The 13,057-nt window shown below is 38.5% G+C and overlaps 1 protein-coding gene across 1 annotated transcript in view; it reads left to right on the top strand.

The window, feature by feature from the left end:
* The first annotated feature begins 7,831 nt into the window (after positions 1-7,831).
* Positions 7,832-13,057, top strand: part of F9 (coagulation factor IX) — a 33,155-nt gene continuing 27,929 nt past the window's right edge. The window contains exon 1 of the mRNA XM_042667597.1: positions 7,832-7,898. Coding sequence (XP_042523531.1) covers positions 7,832-7,898 — 67 coding nt within the window. The remainder of the gene's footprint in view (positions 7,899-13,057) is intronic.

Below are 13,057 nucleotides of genomic sequence, written 5' to 3'. Positions count from 1 at the left end.
CAACTGTATCCTTATTTCAGCATTTGGAGTTGATTCTGGTACAGGGTGATATCTAAGGATCTAGCTTTAGTTTTCTACAGGTGTTTAACCAGTTTTGACAGCACCTTTTACTGAAGAGACTGTCTTTCTTCTATTCTATTTTTTTAGCTCCCTTATAGAAGATTAGGTGGCTATAAGTCTGTGGGTTCATTTCTGGGTCTTCAGTTCTATTCCATGGGTCCTCAGGTCTGTTCTTGTGCCAGTACCAAGCCTTTTTGATTACTACAGACATACAGAGCTCTAATCCTTGAACAGAATAGTTAACAATCCACCACATATAGTCCATAGAGTCATGACACTAATTTCCGTAGGGCAAGACAGCTGGCAGCATACATTAGCATGGTCAGATTTGAAACCATGAGCAGCTGGGATCAGAAAATCAGGCACCCAGCTCCAGGGAAAATGTAAAGGAGACTATGGATTGGTAGAAAGGGATTTAAAAGAAAGTTGGTGATCCAGGTACAGGAAAATGAGGCAAAAGCTGAGTGAAATTGTGTGCTTTAGGGGTTTACCTCACTGGCACAGTGGACAAAGACCCCAGGCAGAAAAGAGAGCTCACAGCTCACCTGATGACAAATGACACTTCCTATTGTTTCTGCATCAAAAATGTCTGGGGCTAAAGCCATAGGCCAGAGGCTAAAGAGAGCAAACACTGACAGAACTTTCCAGGGGCAGAGAGAATGTCCAGTAGTTTACTGAAGAGTAAATAACATGGTTTTCCTATGGCATCTGATGTATTTGAATGGAGCATTTCGAAGATGTACCATTTTGCTCCTGTAACATCAATTCATGACTTTAAAAAAAGAAAAAAAATTAAATTTCCAACAGATTCCTCCACCTCTTTTCATGGGCAGTTCTCTTCGCGAAATTCAGGAGGGAATTTCAACTGAATGAGATTCAGGGCAGAATGTTTGAGGTTGTCTCTCCTTAAGCCACCTAAGTCCTAGACAGAAACGAAAACAATGAGATGAAATCTTGAAAGCAAAACCCCAAGAGATGACTAGCCCAGCACAGACTGGATCTTTTGCCTCTCCTTTTCTGAGAAAATGAGATGGTTTCAGATGGCTTCTCTTATTAACCAAGAGACTATCTGACAGCCATAATTATTTCCTAGGTATCCTTCAGTGTGAGGTGTCTTTATTTTGTGGTTGGCTGAGTCAGTCTGGAAGGATGAGTCTAACACCATTTTCTTTGTCACAATGCAGTTGTTCTAATGCAATTTTCAGTAATTGTTTTCTCCACCTCCAAAAGAAAACGTCTTTATTTTAGTCCTTTGTACATTTAAACATTCTTTTGGCCATAAAAGTTCAATGTAGAAAATTTTCACAACCTTTTGTTGTTGTTGTTGTTGTTGTTTGTAGGTCGTAGGGCTAGAAATATGGCCCTGGACACTGTCCCTGAGTTCTTCAGTTCAAGGCGAGCACTTGAGCCACAGCTCCACTTCCAGTTTTCTGGTGGTTAATTGGAGATAAGAGTGTCATGGACATTCCTTCGCTGGGCTGGCTTTGAACCGTGATCCTCAGATCTCAGCCTCCTGAGTAGCTAGGATTACAGGTATGAGACACTGGCGCCCAGCCAGGACCACATTTTGAGGAGCCCCTTGAACACTGACCAAGTTCTGAGAGCTGTGTCCACATTAATTTTCACACCATTCACAGATCCTATTTTGCCACCACAAGGATGAGATTGGTGCTTGACAAGACATGCAGTACTTGATACTCTCAAATTTCTACGCATAGATTATATTTCATTTTATAGACTAACTAAAATCAATCAGCTTGAATAAAAGTTACTACAGTCATTGGAAAACTTATAGTCACAACCAAAAGTGATTGCACTGGGAATTCGGTGAACTATGTAAATAGTGGCACAGGTGCTATTTCTACAGTGTAACATTTGAATAAAGAAAATATGTTAATACTTCACTGTTTCAATTATAGGGAAGAAAGAGAATGGAGTTCAAACATTATAGGTTAAGGAGTCACACAAACTTCAATCTAAGTTCTATCATTTCCTAAGTGTGACTTTGCAAATTCCTTTCCTCTCAGTCTCCGTTGCTTCATCTGAAAAGTTGAAAGGGAGAAAATACTTGGAAATGTTGTAAATATGAAAAAAAGTAAGTATGAAAGGAATTTGAGAAATGCTCTACTTTTAATGGGTCACATTTGATACATGAGCTAAATTACTGACCTAGCCAGAAATAATCATTCACAGACTTTGCAGTGGGTTAATCACATTTTCTGTTCCAATCATCCTCAAATACTACTTGGATTGCTTTGCTAAGTGCCTTCTAGTCATTGCCTATTTCTTCCTATTTAATCCTGACAACCTCTCTATTGTAGAGCAGTTGTACAGTAGCTTACAAGGGTTTTTACAATCAGAAAGACCTGGGTTTGAATTGGGGCTCTTCACTTAAGAGTCAGGCAGCCTTGGATAAGCTATAAACCATGATTTAGCTACAGAGTATCATTTTTTCCATCTGTAACAAAAATATAATTCCTATTCCATGGCACTGCTGTGAGGATTTAATGGCATGTTATAAAGTTACAGACATATAATGGGCATTTAATGTTAGAAGACAGCCTTTGCTTTTTACAATTTAATAAGAAAATGACATATGAGTGAGTTTTTACATGAGTTTATCACTCCTCATATCTAAAAGTTAAAACAAGATTTTTAAGAAATATAGTACTAGAGGAAGTAGAGAGAATGAAATGAGATTTTTTATCTTGGCTCTTTCCAATATTACTCGTGAAATTTGTACTATTTTAATTTGCATGCGATGCTATTGCTCCGCTTAATTCACTTGCCAACTATTTCAAGTAGTTCCTCAATGAGGTTGTGTTTACTGGAAGAAAGCATATTGTGACATTTGAATTAGACCATTTTTAGAGGCTCCATTTTGGCCAAATCTAGACAAATGGAGATGTCATCCTGTAAGCAGTCAGAATTCAACACAGTGGAAAACGAACCCTCAAATATGTATTTTAATGTTTTTGTTTCATTCATGCATGTGTTTCTAACGCATTTATAATATTATTTCTTTGTTGCTTTGTATGTCCCTCCCCCACAGTGTAACCCCCGCTTTCACTATATTTGATGTCAGTATAACATGTGGAGGAGACGGGGACAAACAAGTCGTTTAAGGATTCAGGTGGACCTGTTGCAACAATGAGAAGTACAAAATGTCATGTCAAAACCAGCTTTACAATGTCGGTGGGGGGGAGGGAGGGGGAGTATGACTGGGTGGGGGGGACGGGGGAGGCTGGGAAGGGAGGTGAAGGGTAAACAAAGGAGGAGGCTGCAATGCTTGGTAAGAAATGTATGCATTTTCCTGCCCATGTAATTGTAACCCCTCTGTACAGTATGTTCTCAATTGAAATAAAATAAAATAAAATAAAATAAAAAAAAGAATTCAACACAGTGGCTAAGTTCATCTGAATGGTTATAATCCTCAACTGTCAATTTGGAGAAATGCTCTAGCTGGCCTCTTCTCAGCAAGAGACAGGGTTTATCCTGTGTCCTTGACACATTGTGCCACATGCCCAGTTCTCATGCATTTGTTTGATTTTTCCTTCACTCCACACCATTCTCTTTGTTCTAACTACACCCATCCACTGGCCCTGACCACCCCAACTTCAAATGGGGAGATGAGGGAGAGAGAAGATATCAAAGAGTACAATGTTTCATTTATGAAATATGTGCTGGTGATACATTTCACAGTGGTGTGATAATAGCTAATAAATTCCAAAATCCCTATAGAGTTTACTTTAAATGGTTTCACCACAAAGAAATGATAATGACGTAAGGTGATGGATACAATGATTACTCCAATTTGATCATTCCATTATGTATATGTGTCAAAACATCATACTGTATCCCAAAATAATATACTATGATCATTTCAATTAAAAATGTGAAAAATTTTAAAAGAATCACTACCTCAGATGGACCAATGATCTAGCCCATGCAAACTTCATTTCTTGTCTTTGGATTGGCTGGTGTATTTATTATCTTCACATTTATACATTCTGATGGTTTGCAGGTGCAACCCTTTTTGGATTGCCTGGCTCTGTAGAATACTTTGCCCAAAACTGCCCCAACCTATTCTGCCATATTTTGGACTAATCAACCATGCAAAAAGCTCCAATGTGATGACAAAGGGGATTTTTTGTTTGTTTGATTGTTTTGTATGCCAGTAGTGGAGCTTGAACTCTTGGCCTCTTACTCTCACTTAGTCTTCTGCTTAAGGCTTCCACTTGGACCACACCTCTTGGTTGTTAATTGGAGAGTCTTGGATTTGTCTGCCCAACATAGCTTTGATCCAAAAATCCTTAGATCTTAGCCTCCTAAAAATCAAAGCTTGTAAGCCTGAGCCACCAGCAGCTAGCATACAAATGGGATTTATACAAAATAAAACTTCCTTTGTAGGCCCCTTCATTCCTCATTTTCCATCCATCCTCCTTACAAGTTGCTTTCCAAGTTGCTTTCGATCACAGCAGTATCTTTTAGTATGTTCAGCTAAGTGTTATAGTTCAATAATATCCACATTTCCACGAATGGACTTTGTGCCTCAATGGGTTTGTCTTCTATTTTGGACACTTTGTATAAATTGAAATACACACACACACAAACATAAATGCCTTATTGGCCCTTTGTGAATGGCTTCTATGAATTAACATGCTTCAGGGTCTATCTATATTGTAGTATTTATAAATACATCGTTCTATTTCATGGGTAGTCTACTTTTTTCTATCCAGCCATCAGGTGAGAAACATTGAGTTGTTTCTGCTTTTATGCTATTGTAATAACTATAATTAATATACTTAGAAATAAATTTTGGTTCTTTTATAATTCACAGAACTATTAGGACAAGTTGCCTTACAATCCATTGTAAAAAATTAAAAATCTAATTAGAAAATGAGCAGAACATGAAAAGACATTTCACTGAACAGGATACACGTATGACCAGAACATGATACAGTATAACTCCATACCTATGGAGGCAAAAATAAAAATAGTGAAAATAAGTCCAGTACCTATGGCTCATGCCTGTAATCCTAGCTACTCAACTGGCTGAGATCTGATAATCCCAATTGGAAGCCAGCCCTGACAGACAATTCCAAGAAACACTTATTTCCAGTTAACTAGTAACAAGGCCAACATAGAGGTATTGCTCAAGCGGCACAGCTGTAGAGCTGTACATAGACCCTGAGTTAAAGCTCCAATGTTGTGACCAAAAAAAAAAGTAATAATATTCAATGTTTGCAAGAATGTAGGAAAACTGCATCACTCAAATATTGTTGGTAGAAACATAAAGTGTGCTGCCATGTGGACAAAAAGTTGGGCAAAAATCTAGATGAGCAGGAAACTCTATTTCTTAACATTTATCCCAGATAAATTAAAAAGCTACATCTACACAGATGCCTGTACATAAATGCTTATAGCACATGACCACAACAATCAAAAAACTGGAAACAACTAAACTCTTAGTTAGTGAAACATTAAGCTGTGATACATTATGGAAGACTAAGCACTAAAAAGGAATTTACAATTGAAACCTACATGGATTTCAAGAACATCGTGCTGAATGACAAAAAAAATAAAAGGCCAATCTCACAAAGGTTATCTCCTGAGTGAATCTATTCATACAACATCCTCTTTGTAGACACAAAGCAGATTAGTGGCACCAGGAGTTAGGAATGAGTGGGGGAAGGAGGTATGTGATTATAAAGTATGTGATTACAAAGGAAATATCAATGAGAACAGAGGATCCCTAAATATTATTTGTAGTGGTGGTTACACACATCTACATATAGTAAAATAACTAGAATATTGTTGGGTCTTCATCCGTCCAGCGGAAGACGGACAGGGTCTGAGGAAAGGTAAGTCAGCCGCTTGCCTGTTCCCCAGCCTCCCCTAGCCCTAGAGACAGAAGCAGTGGGGAGTCAAGTCAAACAGGAACTCATTTATTACCACACAGCAAGCATTTTTTAAAGCAAAAAAACCGCGTGGCATGGAAGGGGAGGAAAAGGAACAAACCAATCACTGTAGAGGTCACCCTATCATGTGCCTAAGCTTTCTATACTTTCCCTGCTGTCCGTGAGCTGTTCACGCACTGATGTCACTTGGCCAGGTTGTGGTATCCAGTCAGATTTTAACATAAACAACTTGGGCTCTGCCCACTCAACTCCCTCTCAGCGCCATCTTTGCCGCCCATGTGCCCCACAGAATATATGTGTTAATATGCATGCATTATATCAATGCCCATTACCTGGTTTTAAAACTGTGCCATATTTGCACAAGAAAGGAACAATGGGAGTAACCACAAGTTACAGAAAGTCTCTGTGCACTGATATTGCTATTTCCTATGAGTTTATAATTACTTCAAAAAATTTAAATCAAAGTCCAAAAACTTTCCACATTTTATTAAAACTATCAACCTATGGATGAGTTTATAATTACTTCAAAAAATTTAAATCAAAGTCCAAAAACTTTCCACATTTTATTAAAACTATCAAACTATGGATGGAAGCATCTCAATGAATCCTGAGACTATATTGGTTTCATGGAGTCAAGTTTCAAAATCTCAGTGATAAAACTATTTGTAACTCTCTCATTAGAAATGATGAGGCTAGAAGAAAGTAGGATATCATCTTTAACATGTTAACATTTTTAAATACTCAACCTAGAATTCCATAACCTGTAAAAATAGTTTTTTTCAATGAAAGTAACATGAGGCCATGTTCAGATAAACACAAGCTAAACAAATTTATCATGAGATTTATACTATCAAAATTGTGAATGAAAATTCTTTAGTCATGAAAATATAACAAATTGGAACTTGGATTCTACACAAAAAAATGGAGAATATCAGAACTTGTGTGTGTGTGTGTGTGTGTGTGTGTGTGTGTGTGTGTGTGTGTATTTCCTTATTTAAAATTTTCTATAAAATTGTGCTGATTGCTTAAAGTAAAAGTAATATCGCAATATTAGAATTACAGTATATGTCAAAGAAAACTTTCTAAATATCACAAGGAATGGCAAGTAAATTATGGTATACTCATGAATGTTTAATATTATATAGGCTGTGGTATAACATCATATATTAATATATATTAGTATGTAAAAACATTCAAAAAATTGTTTTTTCCTACAACACATATATGTTTGTATGTATGAATATATGTATGTATGGATATATACATGAGAATCCTGTGTGCAAATGCATCCATCCACATATGTATGTGTAAACATCTATGCAAACATTTTCAGAGGCAGGGTCCACACATACCCCCATATGGACACATGATGCAACACAGGTTACACATTCTTGATCATGAAGAAAAACATAAAGGATCCACCCATCATATGAGTCAGAGTAGTACACATGTTAACATATTTTAAGATAAATGGCCAAATGACTCATTCTAATCCTTTTACTTTGAAATAGCAGGATATATTGTTTTCAGGCACAGAAAAAATAGCTCCCTCCAACACATTTTGTTACCAAGGTAAATGTATCCCAATTCAGAATTCATACCCTTCTCTGATTTAGCCTTGAAGCCACAGTGCAGAAGCTCATGAAATCAGAGGTGTTTTCAATAATGACTGTTGCCCATTCTGTTCTCTTGACCAAAGACGCCATTGGACATAGCCCAGAGATCCACTGAGGGAGATGGACATTATTTCCCAGAAGTAAATAGAGCTCAGCTTGTACTTTGGAACAAATGATTAGCCCTGTCACTTGCATAACCTACTAGCAAAGGTCGTGCAGCGCTTGAATGCAGTCATGGCAGAATCACCAGGCCTCATCACCATTTGCCTTCTTGGATATCTACTCAGTGCTGAATGTACAGGTGTGTTTCTATTCTAAAAGTACATTGAGTATGATTGTTCAGATATAGAACTGTCCGGAATTGTCTTTTTCCCCAAATAGTGATTACAGGATATGACAGTAACATAAAGGAGTCTAGCAGTCAGCATGTGGTTTGGTAAGTTCTGGCCATTTAGTAGCTGAGCTATTTTCTTCTTCGCTTTTAAGATTAACTAGATTTACAATGGCTGTGATGTATTTTTATTTAATGGACACTGTTGGGCTTATGATTTAACAACGCAATTCCTCTTAGAAAACATTTGTCTCTTCAGTTGAAAAATGTTGAAAGTGGGAGAAAATATCTCTTAACAAAGAAACTGCAGAAATGAAGAACAAATTGTTAGCTTTGAGTTTTTAGACTCACATTTTGAAATCAATAAGAAAATCATCAAAACTACAAGCAGTGATCTTATTTACATGAAAAGTCTTATTTGAAGACACATGACATGTCTGAGAATTTGAAAGCTATACAAGGCTTGTTTCTAATTTTTTTTATTATTGTGAAAATACCATACAGAGGGGTTACAATTACATGGGCAAGATAGTGAGTACATTTCTTACCAAGCATTGTTGCCTCCTCCTTTGTTTCCCCTTCCCATCCCTTCCCCTGTCCACCCCCATACCCCCTACCCCCTACCACCACCACCCCCACCACCACCCCTCAACCCACCAAAGTTGTAAAGTTCATTAAAAGTATATGCATTGAATTTAAATTTTCAGTTGAAACAGGAAGACTAGTTTTATATTAGCGACTTGCTATTTGTTGTAAGAGTTTTTTTATGGATTGGGTAAGTCATTTTGTTTGTGATTCCACATGCCCCATGTCACAGTTGACATTTGGGGAAACTCAATATTTAGCTTAGCTCCTTAGGGGACAGAAGCAAATCCATGAGTTGATACAGAGAGTAGAAATTTACTTAACAAAATGTATATCACTTTGTTTGGGGGCAACAAAAATGACTTTATTCCCCAGGGGAAAGAACATAGGGAAGAACGTGGCCAATTACACAAGCAAGTCATTCTCACAGGAAGGATTTATCATACTAACTCATCAACCTACTGAAATCAACTCTAGTAACTGAGAGTGTTAGGATCAGGGGTTCCAACCCTAAGCATCGGCAGAAAACAGACTGGTCCTGTGCCTCCCACTCCAGACATGATGTCAGCTATGGAATCACACTGAAAGGCTGAAATAGTGATGTAAGAATGCAAAGGTTAAACTGAACCTAGCAAAGTGGGCAGAGTTGAGATTAAGAAAAATACATTGGAAAACTCCCAAAACAGACCATAAAATCAGGTCATTAGACATATGTCATCAGAGTCACATATAGGAGGACAAGGGACCCAAACCCTTTCTTTCAAAGAAATGGTCTGAGGATGAAGGTTATAGGAGGGTGGTACTCCACTGATGACCTCATGTGACAAGAAAAAGGATAAAAAGAAAGAGGAACCAGGACTTTAATACTGGGGCCATAATTGCTAGAGATAATTCTGAAGGGAGGTTGAAATCTATGACTCCCAGACAATAGTGAAGAAAAAAAGCAGTGGGATTCTGGAGCCATGTGGTAAGAGATAATAGGCCCAGGAGAGGGGCTCGAATTTCCCTAATGATGGATACTATTTACATAGCATTCTCTTCTGTTGTAGAACTGTCAATGGCTTCTAAACTAAAAGGAGGTGATATTATGTGCTCATGGTTGTTACTCTTGGGCATTATTGCATTAATTTGAATTTTTAATTGCTTGGTTAAACCAATTCAGTTTTGTAAAGTATATGGATAGAAAGTATGTTTCATTCATTCAAACGTTAATGAATTACTACAATATTGCCAGTTACTATGGCAACATAAGAGGGGCATGGGAATCAACTTTTATCTAAAGTACAATGAAGTCAGGTAAGATATTTCAATATATTGATTTTTTAAAGTGTGATCAATATATGTAATAAAAATGTGTGCCACATGTTAAGAGAACACAGAAAACAGAATACAATAAATGAAAAAATACATGAGAGATAATATTTGAAGATGAGTCACAAGAAATGAATAGAAGCTTACTACCCATACATGTTTTATCTACAGCATTCTTTGTAAACAGGAATCCTTATGTCCAACCATCTACATCTATAATAATGTAAGTCATTTCAGGAGCTCCATCTGGTTTGAGTATTGACTGTCACGAGTGAGGCGGAAGAACTAAGCAGGACTGGGTCCTAAGCTTAGGAGATTAGATAATAGAATGCAGTGTGGAGGTATCAGAAGTGTGAACATTAAGAAATATACTTGAGGGCTGGGAAGGTGGCTCAGTGGTAGAGCGCTTGCTTTGCATGCCTGAGGCCCTGGGTTCCATTCCTCAGCACCACATAAGCAGAAGAAGCTGAAGTGGTGCTGTGACACAAGTGGTAGAGAGCTCGCCTTGAGCTGAAGAGCTCAGGGACAGTGCTCAGGCCCAGAGTTCAAGACCCATGGCTGACAAAAAGAAAAAGAAAAAGAAGGGCTGAGATGTAGCTCAGTGGCAAAGCGATTGCCTAGCAAGTGCAATGTCCTGGGTTCGATCCCCAGTACCAAAAAAGAAAAGACAAAAAAAAAGAAAAAGAAATATACTTGAGTTTAGGATCTGTACTCTGGGAACACTCAAATTGATGTGGAGGCCAAGCGAGACTAGGGGCAAGACTGGTCTCCAATCTTGGAGCTATTGGAATTATGTAGAGAAAGTAAAAGGGCCAGAACCTAGAGAGTAGCTACTGAAACTAGGGGGATTTTAATTATATTAAAATAGAACTGATAAGACTTATTATGTCATGTGGGTATAGAAGGTTTAGGGGAAGTATGGAGAGTATGACTGAGTCTTGATTATAAAGACACAGCACAGTTCTCTGTGTTCCAATTGTCAGAGTCTAACCTTGGCCGTGAAGCTCTAGTATGTGATCTTGAGCAAATCACTTAACCCCTTTGAATCTCAGTTTTCTCGTTTAGAAAAATGAGTAAACAATACCTACCTCATAGATTATAGTGAGGAATAAGTGAAACATTGAATGCAAAGATGTGAGCCCAGAGTCTAGCACAGCTGGAAAGGTAATTTCAAATATAGAAGATACATCTGCCTGAAGATGTGTATTTGGGACTAAGTGTGGTATAAGCAGTCATCATAGTCATGTAAGAGTATCCAGGGAAAGCCGGGCACCTTTGTCTCATACCTGTAATCCTAGCTACTCAGGAGGATCATGGTGCCAAACCAGCCCTGGCAGGAATGTGAGATTCATATCTCCAATTAATCGCAGAAAAGGCCAGAAGTGGTGCTATGGTTCAAGTGTTAGAGCACTAGCCTTGAGCAAAAGAGCTCAGGGACAGCACCCAGGCCCTGAGTTCAAGCCCCATGACCAAAAAAAAAAAGAGTGACTATGGATCCTGTGCTACCTAATTCAGCGTCTAGAAGTAGTCAATGTTCTTGAAAGGGTCAGGACCACACTAGGGTTTGACAAGTGATACCTATGTGGCATAAACATACTGTACACACTGAGAAGGAAAGCTACTTTAATGTTGTGACCAGGACATGTTACAGACCTCACCGAGCACTGGTCCTGGAAAAGATACATGAAACAAAATGGGCAAATGCTGAGGATGGACTCTAAGAGAAGTTATATTTACCAGCCAGGCAAGGAAAAAGGAATTGATCTAGAGATAGATGAATAAGAATGAAAGCAAAGATGAAGAATCATATTACAGAGAGTTCATGGAAAGTATCCTAAAAAGGGAGAGATGCACAATTAGTAAACGTCCTAGAGCAATTGGGGAATTTATAAAGCCAAACATCATTGAGAAGGTTATTTCTGATCAGGACAATAGTTATTTTTATCAGATACAAGGGAAGACAAAGAACTACAATAACATCTTAAAGAGCTAAAGAAGGAGAGACAAGGGCCAGCATGATAGGAGGGAGGAGAAAGAAATAACCAATGCACATTGTCTTATATAGGGCAATCAAAGATGTAGTGAGGTAGAATTATACCATCAACATACCTGCATTACAGTTGAGAAATTAAGTTTCGAAGATTATGTGACTTGTCCAAGTTCACACAGCGAACTGGAGCCAGATAGGTGATTCAAGCTCAGTTCTGCCTGACTTGATTCTAAACCAATTCACCCACACTAAAAATGAATGCAGACCTGGATGATATTTAGGAGTATCCAGAGCTAAGTAAATGGAGTGTTGAACAGAAAGGCAGGCCTAGCAAAGATTAAAGGTATCAATCTTCAGCAGTACTCATAGGCAATTGGTGATCCACCACCTCTGGTTGCTCAGCTAAGTCACAAGAGAAACAAGAGGTAGATGGTGCTGGGCACAGTGCCTCACACCTGTAATCCTAGCTACTCAGGAGGCTGAGATCTGAGGGTTGCTGTTCAAGGCCAGCCCAGGCAGGAAAGTCTGTGAGATTCTTACCCCCAATAAACCACCAGAAAACCAGAAGTGGCACTGTGATTCAAGTGGTAGAGTGCTAGCCTTGAGCTGAAGAGCTGAAACACAGCGCCCAGGCCCAGAGTTCAAGCCTTGTGACCGACAAACAAAAAAGAAAAAAAAAAGAGGCAGATGTTACATTGTTCTAGAGCATGGGATTGCAGGTCCGGAGCAGCACTGACACGGAATAAGGGATTGGGGGAATTTGCATGTAAAGAATGGAAGGAAAAACCTAGACCCAACTCAGAAAAATAAGTGGGCCCAAAGCAAAGAAACCAAGGCACTAGAATGTTCCATAAAGTAAACAGCTGCAGTGAAAATAAGGCAATAAAGTTTAGTTTCCTTTCTTTTTGAAGTAATAACAAAGTATTATTGGCTGGGTGCTGATGGCTCATGTCTGTAATCCTAGCTACTCAGGAAGCTGAGATCTGAGGGTCATGGGTCAAAGCCAGCCCAGGAGGGAAACTCCATGAGACTCAACTCCAATTAACTACCGAAACACTAGAAGTGGAAATGTGGCTCAAGCACTACCCTTTAGCAGAAAGCTCAGTCAGAGTACCTCCCTGAGTTCAAGTCCCAGGACAAGCAAAAAATAAATATTCTCAAATGTCCTGGAAAATTCAACTTGTAAGTACTTGGTCCTGATGGGTGGCATCAGGAATATTTGTGATTTGCTAAATAACAGAAC

Source organism: Dipodomys spectabilis, unplaced genomic scaffold (assembly GCF_019054845.1).
Source record: "Dipodomys spectabilis isolate Male_0828 unplaced genomic scaffold, ASM1905484v1 ptg000414l, whole genome shotgun sequence".
Taxonomy (NCBI): Eukaryota; Metazoa; Chordata; class Mammalia; order Rodentia; family Heteromyidae; genus Dipodomys; species Dipodomys spectabilis.
The sequence above is the reverse complement of the archived record's forward strand: the minus strand, read 5'-3'. Positions and strand labels throughout refer to the sequence as shown.